Source organism: Panthera leo, chromosome C1, assembly GCF_018350215.1.
Source record: "Panthera leo isolate Ple1 chromosome C1, P.leo_Ple1_pat1.1, whole genome shotgun sequence".
Taxonomy (NCBI): Eukaryota; Metazoa; Chordata; class Mammalia; order Carnivora; family Felidae; genus Panthera; species Panthera leo.
In genome coordinates this window covers 20,760,001-20,774,798 of record NC_056686.1, presented here as the reverse complement: position 1 = coordinate 20,774,798, position 14,798 = coordinate 20,760,001, and the positions used below count along the sequence as shown (strand labels likewise).

At 50.7% G+C, this 14,798-nt stretch overlaps 1 protein-coding gene across 4 annotated transcripts in view; it reads right to left on the bottom strand.

Moving 5' to 3' along the window:
• Positions 1 to 10,127: 10,127 nt before the first annotated feature.
• The window catches only part of PPP1R8 (protein phosphatase 1 regulatory subunit 8), a 22,404-nt gene continuing 17,733 nt past the window's right edge, over positions 10,128 to 14,798 (bottom strand). For all 4 annotated transcript variants that reach the window (XM_042951871.1, XM_042951867.1, XM_042951869.1 and 1 more), the window contains 2 exons: positions 13,790 to 13,854; positions 10,128 to 11,605 (listed from right to left, as the gene is read on the bottom strand). In XM_042951871.1, coding sequence (XP_042807805.1) covers positions 11,252 to 11,605; positions 13,790 to 13,854 — 419 coding nt within the window. In that variant the 3' untranslated portion in view covers positions 10,128 to 11,251. The remainder of the gene's footprint in view (positions 11,606 to 13,789; positions 13,855 to 14,798) is intronic.

Here is a 14,798-nt window from a genome sequence, read left to right as displayed (position 1 = left end):
GGCTCAGGTCGCGATCTCGCGGTCCGCGAGTTCGAACCCCGCGTCGGGCTCTGGGCTGATGGCTCAGAGCCTGGAGCCTGTTTCCGATTCTGTGTCTCCCTCTCTCTCTGCCCCTCCCCCGTTCATGCTGTGTCTCTCTCTGTCTCAAAAATAAATAAACGTTAAAAAAAAAAAAAAAGAGTCTCTTATGGGGGTGCCTGGGTGGCTTAGTTGGTTGAATGTCAGACTTCCGGCTCAGGTCATGATCTCACAGCTCATGGGTTCGAAGCCCAAGTAGGGCTCTGTGCTGCCGGCTCAGAGCCTGGAGCCTGCTTTGGATTCTGTGTCTCCCTCTCTCTCTGCCCCTCCCCTACTCTCTCTCTCTCTCTCTCAAAAATAAACATTTTTTTTTAAAAAAAGAGTCTTTCATGGTTTGTTTTTATCTTATTTTTGCTTCCCTTCCCCCGTGTTCATCTGTTTTGCATCTTAAATTCCCCATATGAGTGAAATCATATGATTTGTCTTTGACTTATTTCACTTAGCATAATACATTCTAGTTCTATCCACGTCGCGGCAAATAACAAGATTTCATTCTTTTTGATCGCCGAGTAAATATTCCATTGTATATATACACCACATCTTTATCCACTCATCAGTTGATGGACATTTGGGCTCTTTACATACTATGGCTTTTGAGGTGCACGTGCTCCTTCAAATCGGCGCTGCTGTATCCCTTGGATAAATTCCTAGTAGTGCAGTTGCTGGGTCACAGGGTGGTTCTGTTTTTAATTTTTTGAGGAACCTCCATACCGTTTTCCAGGTAGCCGCACCAGTTGGCATTCCCACCAGCAGTGCAAAAGGGTTCTTCCTTCTCTGTATCTTCGCCAACATCTGTTGCTGCCTGAGTTGTTAATTTTATCCACTCTGACGGTGTGAGGTGGTAGCTCATTGTTTTGATTTGTATTTCCCTGATGATGAGCGACGTCGAGGATCTTTTCATGTGTCTCTTGGCCATCTGGATGTCTTCTTTGGAAAAGTGTGTATTCACCTCTTTTGCCCATTTCTTCACTGGATTATTTATTTGGGGGACCTGTGGTTCTTTTTAACATGGAAACTCACACCCCTCAGTTCTAGAAACATCCTTGCCTTTCTCTTTGTTTGTTTTCTGTTTTTCTTCCTTTTGTGAGCTCCTTTAAATATACGTTGTATCTTCTGGACCAATTCTTCATCTCCTGCCCTTCTGTTCTACATTCTAGGAGATTTTTAGGAAAGTTCACAGACCTGGCTTCCAAAGAGGTGCAAAGCTTGCTTTCAGCTGTGCTACCAAACCTGACTCTGAGGAATACTCTGGCAACAGCAACAGCTGCTGCCTCCTCTCAGCCTCAGTTTCTCCAGCTGCAATGAAGAGGGACTGGAGTAGTTTCGAGAGCCCTCCCCCTCGTGTTTGGATTTCTCCATCTTCTTCAGTCCCAGGGCCCTGTCCCACAGCCCTTGAGCGGCCCTCTGTCTTGTTGTCCTCTGTCCCCTCTGCTGGGTCTGCCCCAGCCAGCCAGGGCCATGCACAAACTTGAATTTGCATATACATGGAGGCCATGGGAAGGCCCAGGAAGGGGAACTTGGCTCCCCAAGGGCAGGCACTGTGCCAAGTGCTTTCTGTGCATTGTTTTGTTGAGCTTGCAATACGCTGGGGTGTGGGTTTTCTCGCTCTTTCCATTTTACAGATGGGAAAACTGCCACCTAGAAAGATGAAGCAGTGTGCCCAAAGCCCTGCAGTCAGGAAGATTGAACCAGGGTCCCAGGTTCGAACCACCCCTCTGTGCTACTCAGAGCAGGGAGCCCTGGGGCAAGTTCTCTTCTTCAGCCTCTCTCGTGCAGTCCCACTGGAACGGGTGCCCTGCCTCCTTGTTCCCTTACCTCCCCCAAAGGGGAGTTGTGGAAATGTGACCTCCGTTTGGTGACTTCTCCCAGCACCACTGGGAGGCCGTGGGGATGCTGGCAAAAGGACACAGCCTCAGGCAGCTCCTTCTAGCTGGGAAGGAGGATACCAACATCTGCTCACCCCGTGGGGCAAGAGCCAAGGATCCAGGGAGGGGAGGGAGGGCAGAGAACTCCATAACGCATTTCAACTTGAGGCCACCGTCCCTGTTTCTGGCAGCCTGTGGGTTTGCTGGGAAACCGGTAAATGTGGCCCACAGCCCACGGTCTCTGCCCTCTGGCTCCCAGGTGGGGAAAACCCAGTGGGTGAGAGTCACTCAAGCGGAGGCTTCCGCAGCCTGGGGACCAGGAAAGGCTGCCCAGAGGAAGTGATGGGGTGAGCTGAGGGAGAGTGGGAGACAGAGGGGGGAGGGTGGCAGGGAGGATGCATTCTGAGGAACTGGAAGAAGTTTCTGGTAGGAACAGGACCTGAGAGGCCCCAGGGAGGAGTTTGTCCTTTAACCCAAAGGTTTTGCAGATGAGTCCCTGATGGACTGAATTGCACTACAGCAAGGTTCCGGTGGAGGTGTCCAAGATGGCGTGGAGGGTGGGGAGGGGCACTTAGGAGGCTGCTGTGTGCTCAGAGGAGAGGGAAACCCCACCTGGGCTGGCGGGCAGGGCGGAGGGGCAGTTAGGAGGCAGAATAGAGAGTGAGGGATGGAGCCCGTGGGCTCCGGGTTAGGACCCCACCCCTCCCATCTGGGCAGGGTCGCTTCGATTGTGGTCAAAGTCTGTGAGGCAGGTGGTTGGGGCCATTGGGACGGGGGCTGAGTGTGCCAGCCTGTGCCAGGCTCACCCCCAACCCCGCTGCCTGTGAACAGTTGATGGTGGCATCGTGCCTGGACTTTGTCTGGTGACCACCCACTTCAGCCCCAGTAATGAGCTTTCCAGAATAACGGGACCTGAGTCCCAGGGCCAGACTACCCTCTCCACCTCCAGGTGGGGGTGTTGGTTCCGCAGTGGGTCTTATGGCTTCTGTCTGTGCTGGGGCAGTGTAGGGGCTCCCCTTCTGCTTTCAAAAGAAGCTTGGAGCAGTGAATTATTTGTTAGCAGAGACAGGAGACCTCTGTCCCAGTAAGTGATTCCAGCCACTGGGACTCTGGGGCCAAGGCAAGCCCTAGAGGCCCCAGAGAGAGAGGAGGGGGGTGGAGAGAAGTGGGCCTCCCCCACCTCTTCCCTGAAGCCCTTCCCATTATGGCTTCTCAGGTAGAAGTCTCCAGGATCCCCCTCTCTGCAAGGCTTCGGTGTCCATCTTCGAAGCCTGTGTCTCCAGGTTGTGCATACAACTGCGCCCTTGACACGTCCCTTGAGGTTCTATGGCATGCAGTGCCTTGAACTCAGCACTTTCCCCGTAAACCACTCCTCCTGTGTTCCCCTCTGCAGTGAATGGCACCTCTGATGCCCCCAAATACCCAGACCAGAGACCCAGGATTCACCTTGGGCTTTCTTCCTTGTCCCTGGACTCTGCCCCTTCTCTCCAGCAGCCACTGACCCAGGCCACTCACCCCCACAGCCTTGCCCTTCGCCTTCCCACCTCCAGCATCACCTGTTCCACAGCACTGTCCGCCCACCACCTGACGTCCTGGCTCCTCAGGTCCTGGCCCCTGACAACTGTCCAGCCTCGTTTCTTAATTTATTCTTCCAGAACATCCTCTTCAGCTACCTTGAAGCACTTACTCTCTCCCAGTCTTTTTAAAAATGTTTAATTTTATTTATTTTTTTTAAATTTTTTTTTTTAATGTTTATTTATTTTTGAGACAGAGAGAGAGCATGAACAGGGGAGGGGCAGAGAGTGAGGGAGACACAGAATCGGAAGCAGGCTCCAGGCTCTGAGCTATCAGCCCAGAGCCCGACGCGGGGCTCGAGCTCACGGACCGCGAGATCGTGACCTGGCTGAAGTCGGACGCTTAACCGACTGAGCCACCCAGGCGCCCCTATTTGTTTGTTTATTTATTTTGAGAGAGACAGAGACAGCCCTGACACAGGGCTCGAACCCACAAAATGGCAAGACCATGACCTGAAACCGAGAGTCAGATGCTTAACCGACTGAGCCACCCAGGCGCCCCTCTCCCCCAGTCTTAACCCCTTCGCTTCCCCAGCCTTTTTGTACATGCCCCAAAGACTTTCCCCAGTCTCATGCCTGGATCAACTCTGTATACCCATCTGATCCCAGCCCTGATCCTTTCCCTTCCAGGGAAGCCTTCCTGATGCCAAACTGGTTAGGAGTTACCTGGGCTTGCTCCTGTCCCAGCACTGATGCGCTCAACCAACAAATATTTACTGAGTGCCTACAGTGGGCTAGGTTCTCGCCATTTGGGACACATCCGGAAACAAAACAGACAACACTCCCTGCTCCTTGTGGAGCTCACGTTCAGATGGGGGTGGGGAAGACAGACCACAAACAGTACAGAGAAAAATACGTAAATGACCTAGTGTGGGAGAAGGTGGAGAAGGCCATAGGGAAATGGAGGGAGGGGAGAAGGCAGGAGAAAGAGAGGTGGCCAGGCTGCAATTGTCACTGGAGATGGTGGCCTTTGGGTGAAGACTTTGTCTTCCAGCCAAAGACTGCCAGGAACACAGGGCGGTTAGCAAGTTGGGTTTACGACTCAGTAGTGACGGACGGCACGCTCCACAGGGACTGTGGGTGACTCAGTGAGGGGGTATTAGGAAGGACTTGCAGGATTTAAGTTCGGGTTAGGGAGTTTGGGAGGGCTGATGGAAGCAGGGCTTGACCCTAGATTGGATGCTTTCCAGAAGCCAGGCCAGTTCCATGACTAGGGATCTTAATAAATTGTATCTACAAGGAGGGAAGACCAGACCAAGGCTACGGCTGTCTTTAGTAAGAAGCAACAGTCTCTCATATTAGCCAGCGTGCGGGATTGCGTCTGTTCCCTAGGTTTGCCACAACAAATCACCAGACTTAGTGGCTTATAGCGGCACAGATGTATTCTTTCACGGCTCTGTAGGCTGGAGGCAGGAAGGTTGATAACAAGATGTCCGCAGGATCGATTCCTTCTGGAGGGTCTGTGGGAGAACCTGCTCCATGCCTCTCTCCTGGCTGCTGGGGGCTGCTGGCTGTCCTTGGCTTGTAGACCCATCGTTTCAATTTCTCCCTCCATTCACATGCCTCCCCCTGTCTCTGTCTCCTTACTGTCTAAGGACATTCATCATTAGATGTAGGGCCCATTCTAATCCAGGATGAACTCATCTCAAGATCCTTACCTTCTCCTTTATATCATCTGCAAAGACTCTTTTCCCAAATAAGGTCACATTCTGAGGTTTCTGGTGGACGTACGTTTCGGGGCCACAAGTCATAACAGCGATGGTTGGTCCCATTTGTGGTTTGGACAATGTTCATGTTCTGCGTTCAGACATGATTACAGAGTGATCCTGTTGTGTTCATCACCGACACAGAGTGGCCTTGTCTGATGTTGACATCCTGTGAAATGGTTTCTGTTCGACAGGAGAACACCAAGGCCCGGCTGTGAGTGTTAGACTGGCTGCTGGAGGCCGGGGCTGCTTTCCTCTTTCTCAACTTGAAGGCAGTGAGGGAGGGGGCCATGCCGACATCTGGGGCAGAGTCCTAGCCACGCAGGCAGGGTTGGGGGACCAGCTGAGTGAGCAAGGGGGAGAGAGGTGGGAAGAAGAGAAGTAATAGGAGGGGGTGCAGAGCAGGGCCAGACTGGCAAATACTGGCTCTTGGGGCGCCTGGGTGGCTCAGTCGGTTAAGCGTCCAACTTCAGTTCAGGTCATGATCTCGCGGTTTGTGAGTTCGAGCCCCACGTCGGGCTCTGTGCTGACAGCCCGGGGCCTGGAGCCTGCTTCCGATTCTGTGTCTCCCTCTCTCTCTGCACCTCTCCCACTTGTGCTCTGTCTCTCAAAAATGAGTGTCAAAAAATTTTTTTAAAGACTGGCTCTTTACTCTGGAGGAAATGAGGGGCCTCTGGAGCATTCTGAGCAGAGCAGGGAACGTGACATGGCTAACCAGGGTACCAGCAGGTGAGGTTCTAATGGAGCATTGGGGCAAAAGCCTGACTGGAGTGGATGCAAGAGTATGTAGTGGAGAGGAACCTGAGACAGCAAGATGAGACCATTCTTTCCGGGGACTGGGGTGCAAAGTGAGGCAGAGAAATAGGAGGAAGCTGAGGTGGCTGGTGGGGAAGTGGAATCAAGGTGGGGTTTGGAGCGGTCTGACCTTTCACGCTGCTGGGAATGGTCCCGGGAGAGGGTGGGCTTGGCCATCAGTAGGAGGGCAGGACTGCGGGAAGGGGACACAGGCTCCAGTGCCTGGGTGGCGGCAGGAAGGCTGTGGCGATGATGGGCGGCGGCCGAGGCAGGCAGGCTGGGAGACCTGGTCATCAGCTCTCTCCAGAGAGCTCCTTGCACTTCTTGTTAGTAACTTTGTCCCCAGGTGATGGTACAGTAGGGTCTGTGCTTTGGTCACCCTGGCCTATGTGTGGAGATAGCCCACCACAGGCTGCAAAGGGCGCCGGAGATGGAGACAGGGGAGTGAAAGTCCTCTTCAGCTATCTCTGTCTTGACCTCAAACTTTCTAAGTGATTAAGTTCTTTCCAGCTTACCTCTTAGCTCTGGCAAAAGGCCCGGCAGGCAAAGCATCCCCTGATGGGAACAGAAACTACCGCCTCAAGCAACCAGAGCTTGACTGCTCACCTGCCCTCCCCGCCCCCCCCCCCCCCCCCCCCCCCCCCCCGATCTCTGCCCCTCATTTGCCTGATGTGAACCTGGAAGTGTCTTCAGCACTTTGGAGACAGTCTTGGGACACTCGTCCGCTGCCTTCCCAGTGCTGGCCTCGCGGAAATAAATTCCTTTCTCCTTTCTCGTGTCACCGCCACTCTCTTCTCTCTGCCTTTGGATTTTGTCAGCGCGCATGGCCGAACCTGGTCTATTTGGGACCCCGGGGCCAGGTGCTCTTGCCCCCTTGCACCCCAGCCACGGTAGGAAATCGAGAGGGAGACAAATCAGAAACGGACCAAGCCCCAGTCTCTCACAGACCCTAGGCACAAGCAGGGCAGCAATCAGGGGCTCTCTTTTGCCGTTCATAGTCCAAAACATCAGGCCCAGATTTGAATCCCTGCTCTACCACCTGCCAGCCATGTGACCTCGGTCTGTGTACTCTCCTTGAGCCTCGAGGTCCCGCAGCTGTGAAATGGGGCACCACCGACCTCCTCTCAGGGATGTTGGGAAATTTAAGGGGACTAACATGCACAAAGTGCCAGCAGGGTGCAGGACAATGAGCCAGATGGGTTTCCTTCCTCTTCCCCTCAGCTCCCAGCCCCACAGCCCTGGGAGGTCACAGGACAACCACAGTGGCTCGAGAATGGGAGCAGGGCCCCGCCTGCCGGCCGACTCCAGAGCTGCACCTGGGCCCGCGTTCAGGGGTGGTTGCCTCCCAATCCAATTTCCCCAGAGGAACAGGCGATGATTTTATTCCACGGAGACAGAGGTCGTCCAAACTCAGAGCCTTCCCACCCCCGCCCTCTATCATACGCTGGGGGACTTTCATTCACCCACCCCCTTTGCTCCTGCAGCTGCCCCTGCTTGGCGTGCCCTTCCCGCCGCCACTTGGAAACATAAAAGGTCGACCCTCTGGTTTTTCATGACCTTCTCCCTGAGCCCTGTTTCCCTTCCCTTCCCTTTTCCTCTCTCTCCCTCCCTTCTTTTCTTCCTTCCTTCCTTTCTTTCCCTCCCTTCCTTCTCTTGCCTTGACTTGCCTGCCTTTCCTTCTTTCCCTCTTTTCTTTCTTTTTTAAAGAGAAAAAAACAATTTCAGTGGACCCCAGTAATTTGAAACTTTCAAATTCCCCAGCAAAGCTTACAGGGTGGGATCTGGCCTCTGCCTTTCTGATTCCCTCCTCCCCCTACCGACCATCCCCACGTTCTTCCATCCTTCCATCCTTCCAGTCTTTCTGTGCCTCTCCTGCTGGTTTCCTCTGCCTGGAGAGGCTTGATCTACACCCCTCCGTGTGGCAATTCCCCACTTGTTGTTCAGTGCTCTGCCCAAATGTCATCTCCCTAGAGGGCTCCCTGACCCCACCTGTCTCTGCTGTCTTCACCCTGTCCATCCTTCCACTAAAGCAGGCAGGCGTCTTGCGGGCAAGGTGGCACATTTTGGTATGCCCAGCTCACACATTTCCATCCCTGTTAGTTGAAAGAAGTGAGTCCCCCACAGCCATGGTTTGCTCACAAGCAAAATGAAGGATCCAGACAGGATCTCATAAATGCTTCAGACTCTAGAATTCTATGATTTGCAGATAATGGGCATAGTTTAGGCAGGCTGTCTCCAAGCAGCCGATCTTGAGCCGGAAACACCCGGAGAATGGGCTGGTTCCTGTCAACAGGTGTCCTCCATGGGATTTGCCGCCTCTCCCCCCTGGGGAGGGAACAAAGGTCTTCTCCTCCCTCTGAAGCAGATGGCCCATCAGTGGGCACAGGACTCTGGGGAAACCTGTGGTCGCTTCCCCTCCAGAGTGGGTCCGTGTCCCAGGCTGGGGAGAGGCTGTGTCCCACAGCAGCGTCACACTTACTCGAGCAATAGCCATCTGCCGGTCCTTGTGGTAAGCAGGAAGGGCTTATCCATCTGGGGTCGTGTCTCGAGCCAAGTTAAGGGTGAGCAGCGAGGCCGCTCCCTGTGGAGCTCACCTCTGAGAGGCACTACAGCGTGACAGAAATAAACCAGAAATATGGTGCCAAGTGAGCCAGGTGTCCACACAAAGCCTCCTTGTGTCCTGGAACCACCAAACGAAGCCAGCCCTGCTTCCACTGAAGTCAAATGGGCCCTCGAAGGGAAAGATGTTACTTGGCAGGCTTGGATGTTCTCTGCGGGCCTTCTTTGAGACCCACTGCAAGTTTCACTCTGTAACTCAAATTCTGAAACCAAATAATACATAGTATAACCTCTCATCAGGAAGGATTTACTTTATCATCTAAACTAGATCGAAGCCCTTTAGCACACCTTCCACTAAGTTGTTCAGTTTGGAACACTTTTCTTCTTTAAATGCCTAAACATGGAGTGACTGGGTGGCTCAGTCAGTTGAGCAGACTCTGCCTCTTGATTTCAGCTCAGGTCATGATCTCATGGTTTGTGGGTTCAAGTCCCGCATCAGGCTCTGTGCTGGTAGCTCGGAGCCTGCTTGAGATTCTGTCTCCCTCTCTCTGCCCCTCCCCTGCTTGCTCTCTCTCTCTCAAAAATAAGTAAAAAAATAAACCTTAAACTTCAACGAAACCTAGCCACAGAGCTACAGCCCACTGAGCACAATGGTGTGCCCCCCACAGGCCAAGCACCTGCTTCAGCTTAGCTCATCCTGGAGGCTGTATAAGTCTCAGGCTCTGGATTCAGACTAGAGTTTCAATCCTGATTTCACTGCAATGGGATCACAGGGAAGCTGATTTTGTCTGTTTTCTCATCTGCAAAATGGGGAATAAAAACAGGCCTCTCCTTAGGGCTATGTAAATAAAACTTGCTGTAATGGTGGGCAGGGTAGACAGGTGTTCAGTGAGGGACTATTAACCAGCACTAACAGTCACCTTCACTACAGTAAGAGGAAGGTGTCCTTTTAAAATAAGGACCCTCATTTTTACAAGAAGCTAAGAGGTCAACTTTTTGTCCAGCTGTGACTTTATGGATCCCTGTTCTTCAGCTGCTCCTGCTCCAAGGCCAGCCTCTCAACCCAAGGGATTTGGAAGCTAGTTGGCATCTCCATCACAAAGCCACTCCCCGCGTATGAGGTCCTGGCATGCGAGACACGTATGTTCAATCCTAACTCTGGCTGAAATCCCCTATAAAACTATGCAACTTTAGCTTCCTGAGCTGTGGCACCGACGTGAGCAGCTATAACCAGAGAGCAGGAGGACGGCCAGGCTTTGGCAACACCCGCCGGGGACCAGTGTCCCGAAGCCCAGCCTCCCGGTGTCAGTTCTGTGGTTCTGCCTCCCGATGAAGGGCAGCAGGCACCTCTTAACCCACTTTGCTCAGTGAGGCGTCAGTCTGGGGACTGGAATCTCTAATTAGAATTTCCACATTCGGCAGGGGGCATCTTTATTTGTGGTAATAAAACGGGGCCAGAGCATCGCCTCCCAAGCCTACCTGCACCTCCGACAAAACATTCCCTGATGGCAGCGGGAATCCGTGATGGCGACCGAATCACAGACTGCACGAATGACAAAAGTTACGTTTAATTTACAATGTAATAAAGGTTACAGGTAAAAAGCTACACATAAAGCGTGAAAAGGCCTATTACACAAATGTACAAATCTCTGTACAAAGCTCATATCACTGTTTGCTACCTTCGTCTCCTGTGTTTGTTACTGGGCCGAGTCCTGGAGCTCTGGGTTATGAGAGCTCTCAGTAAAGGGGGTGGGGGGGGGGGGGGAGAGCCTCTGAACCAACACCTAAAAATGTCCTCTTAGAGACATCAGTTACTTGCAAAGTAAAATTTTTTCAATTGGAATTGCTGCTCTAACTGGTCATATCCTTTAAAAATTGCCTTCATAACACACTTGAATAGGAAAGCAATGCCTTAAAGAGTAGAGGACAGTACTCTGGAATCAAACGAAAAACTTCAGCAAGTAGAGTACTCAGGTGTGACAAGAGAAACAAGTGAAGTTCAAACAATACCGTAAGTTTCAAACTACCCACCTGTATCTACAACACTGGTCACAGATGAAGAAAATCAAAATGTTCTCATTCCAACAGAAAGGACAAAAGAGAAAAAAGCCTAACTATTGGACCTCAAAACCAGTGACCCAGGCAAACATTTCTGAGTTGAAACCTTAGCTTAACTGAAGAATTCTAAACCCTCTTTTGATAGACCTGGGCTCCATGGCGAACCCTTTGCTACCTGGGACTTGCAGGGACAGTAAACAGAAACCAGGCTGCTGGACCCACAGGCTGGTGATGCTGCTGCCATCAGCACAGCTCTAGATGCCACCGGAGGGCCTAGAGTCTCTCCCCAGGGTACACATGACTTTAAATCAAACTGACCCCAGAACGAGGAAGAAAAGAAAAAGGTGGTGATGGAAGAGGCCTGGGAAAGGGCCAGGGCAGCCTACCTAGTGGGAAATATGAAACACTGTTCTACACTCATAGTGTTCTGAAGACAGGTCTTTATGGGATAGTCCAACCCCACCCCAGCTTTAACATTACATGGTTAGGGCCCCAGGAGACATTCTGAAAGACGAGACCGCACACATGGAAAGTTTTTCTCCCTAGTTCATTAGCTCCCCCGTCACCCTTCCACCCAATTCCCACCCAATCCCACCCTTCTCCATGACCAAAAATATCAAATCAGTAAGGAAGGTGTAGGCTTCTTGCCCGGCCAAGCCTCTTTTGCATATTTCTTCTTCTTGGGTTCATTGACAGCTTCGGGGTTATAGACTGCAGGATTTGGTGCAGGGTTCATGTTCACTGCTGACGGCACGACGGGAGTCAAGTCCACGTCAGGGGCGAGGTTCGGGTATGGCATGGGCAAGCCACCGATGAGTGCTGTCCCATGGATGCCGTGTGGCTGAGAGCCGGCTTCACTGTGCGTGGGGGGCAGGCCCCCGTAGAGTCCTCCACTGAATGCAAAGTTCTGCATGCGCCTGCTCCCTGATTCCTCCAGGCCCAGGGAGCCAGGGCCTTCCACCCGCTTCTTCTGTGGTTCACAAGAAACAGAGGAGACAAGAGGTAAGACACGAGAGGGTGTCAGTTAGCCTTTTCTATTCCAACCCTAGAAAACTTGAAGAAGGCCCCTAACCCTCTAGCTTGTTTTGTTTCCTAGACAACCTATTTCACTCTCCTGAAATCTCAGGGTTTGAAGAGACCACCTGACAGTGGTTGTCTAACATTGATGGTTCCCAAATACTGCTCCACACAAAGTGTTCACCATCCTACAATGCACTGGGAAAAATGAGGACGCGTGAGCTTTTCATAAAGTAAAACTTACCCAGTTTAAGTGACTACTCTTTGTCATAAGGTCACACCCCTCCCTCTCTTTTTTGATTTTAAAAATGCCCTTTTAGGAAACAGTGGTGATAACAAGTAATACAAGTATTTAAGTAAAAAGTCAATATCTTCACGTTGACCACACGACTTTTAAACATTAATCTGAGAGCAGAACAAATCTGTGGTGACAGAAAGCAGTTCACTGGGTGCCTGGGGCTGGGGCGGGGGGGTGGGGAACTGACAGCAAGAGTACATAAGTAAACTTTCTGGGGTGATACAAAGCTATACATGGAGTATGGTGGTGGTAACCCAGGTGTATACATTTGTCAAAACTCAAACTGTACACTTAAATGTATTTTATCATATGTAAATTATACCATAATAAAATTGACAAAGAAGTAAAAACATCTGGTTTTATATTTTATTTTTTAAAGTAATCTCTATACCCAACGAGGGGCTTGAACTTACAACCCCGAGATCATGCTCTACCGACTGAACCAGCCAGGCTCCTCTTGCTGGTTTTATACTTTAATGACAAGAGAACATTTGGAAGGAAGGAAGGAAGGAAGGAAGGAAGGAAGGAAGGAAGGAAGGAAGGAAGGAAAGAAGGAAGGAAAGAAGGAAGAAAGGAAGGAAGGAAGGAAGGAAGGGAGGGAGGGAGGGAGGAAGGAAGGAAGGAAGGAAGGAAGGAAGGAGCTCAAGGAGAAACGTGACCTGAATGCTATGGAGACAACAGAGAAACACGTCATCTTGTACTTTTTCACACTGGCTTATGAATGCTCATGAAAGATCCCCCTCAACCCTCTGACCCTTTTGGATTAAAAAAGACTAACCAGAAATTTGACAGATATTATCAATCTAAAGTTTAATTTTTTGTTTTGTTTTTTAAATAAAACTTTCTATAGCATCTGTGACCAGCATCTTCCAATCACTTTTTGAATATCTCTGTTGACAGGTCTCACTATTTCAAGGGGTCACTTGCCCCTATGGACAGTCCCAGCTGCCACGTAGTTCCTCCACATGTTGAGCAATTAGAACATCTCTGTAACTTCCACCTCTTGGTTCTTCAACATACCTGATCTTTCAACCTAATCCTGATCTGGACTGGCTTTCCTATCTGCACCATTCTCAACCACAAGACAAAGGCACGGCCAAGCTGGAGGTGCCATGCAGAAACGCGACAATGTTCCTCCTCCCCTAATAGCTGACTTCAAGCCAGAAGGGCAAGGCTAAAGAAAAGTGGGCTTCTCTGCACCCTGCTGGAGGTAAATTTATAGGCTCCCATCACATCAGAATTTATACACAGCATCCAGCTGGCCAGTCGCCTGCAGCCTTTCTATGGCACTCCAGGATCCCCTAGATTCAGGTGGGGTGAAAGTCTTTCTACAGCATGAAAAAACAGAGGAACAAAGAATGTGTTTTAAAATTAAGCACACACAGGGCGCCCGAGTGGCTCAGTGCGTTAAGTGTCCGGCTCTCGGTTTCAGCTCAGGTCATGATCTCATGATTGTGGGATCGAGCCTCGCATCAGTCTCTGTGCTGACAGCATGGAGACTGCTTGTGATTCTCTCTCTCCCCCCTCCCTCTGCCCCTCCCCTGCTTACACACGCACAGTCTCTCTCTCAAAATACATGAATGAACATTAAAAAACAATTTTAATTAAGCACACATTTAACACTTACCTACACATAAAAGAGTGGGGTTTTATTTTTTATTTTCATTTTTTTCTTTAAAGATTTTAAAGTAATCTCTATACCCAACGTGGGGCTCAAACCTACAACCCCAAGATCAAGAGTTGCATGCTGACTGACTGAGCCTACCAGGCACCCCAAAAGAGTGGGTTTTTAAACCAGACTGTATGGCATTCCGAACAGTGTTACAATGTGCTTCCTACCTTGACCGGGACCACTGCAGTCTGCACCATGTTCCGGAAGCGACCAACTGAGGGATCCACATCCTCTGCAGAAGACACCAGAGGGTAATTAGTTTGATACTCTGCTGGGAGGATTAAGGGAACAGGGCTCACTGCAAACAAAGTAACCACAACAACTCACATTCAAACAGTAGAATACAGCTAGCAATTCTGAGTATTTACTGAGTGCTGGCACCATGTTAAATCCTCACAACTCTATGAGGCAGGTACTGCTACAATCAACATCTAACAGACACACTCAGGCGTCGATGAGTGAGCTGCCTGGCCCAGTCACCCTGCTGGAGAGTGGGGGGACCAGGATTTGTGTTCAAGCAGCCAGAAATAGGCCTGGGCCCTGGACCACTGCACTGTACCTACCCTCCCCAAGTTTTTTTCCATTCCACATATGTGCTTTTTTTTTTTTTTAATTTTTTTTAAATGTTTGTTTATTTTTGAGACAATGCAAGAGACAGAGTGCAAGTGGCCGAGGGGCAGACAGAGGGAGACACAGAATCCAAAGCAGGCTCCAGGCTCTGAGCTGTCAGCACAGAGCCCGACATGGGGCTTGAACTCACGAACTGTGAGATCATGACCTGAGCCAAAGTCGGACGCTTAACCGACTGAGCCACTCACGTGCCCCCACATATGTCCTTTTGAAGAGAGAAACCAAAGAGCAGATATTATCAACCCCAAGCCAGTGATAAAATGATGACACGTGAGACATGTGAAGCGGCCACATACCACATACCTTGCCAATGCCTGCTCATTAGCAAATAACAGAAATTAGGATTTAGGCCCAGGGCTTCCGACTTAACCTGGCCTTTGACCTGAACAACTATATACAATCAAGAATTTTACTGAAGGATTTGAAGCCCCCTGTCGAGGCGGCATGGAGAGCAGCCCCCTTTTCACAGGGTACACACACATTATTGTGCCCTATTAAGTTTCTAGCTTCATTTGCTGCAGAAAGACAGCGCTAAGACCAAGTAAG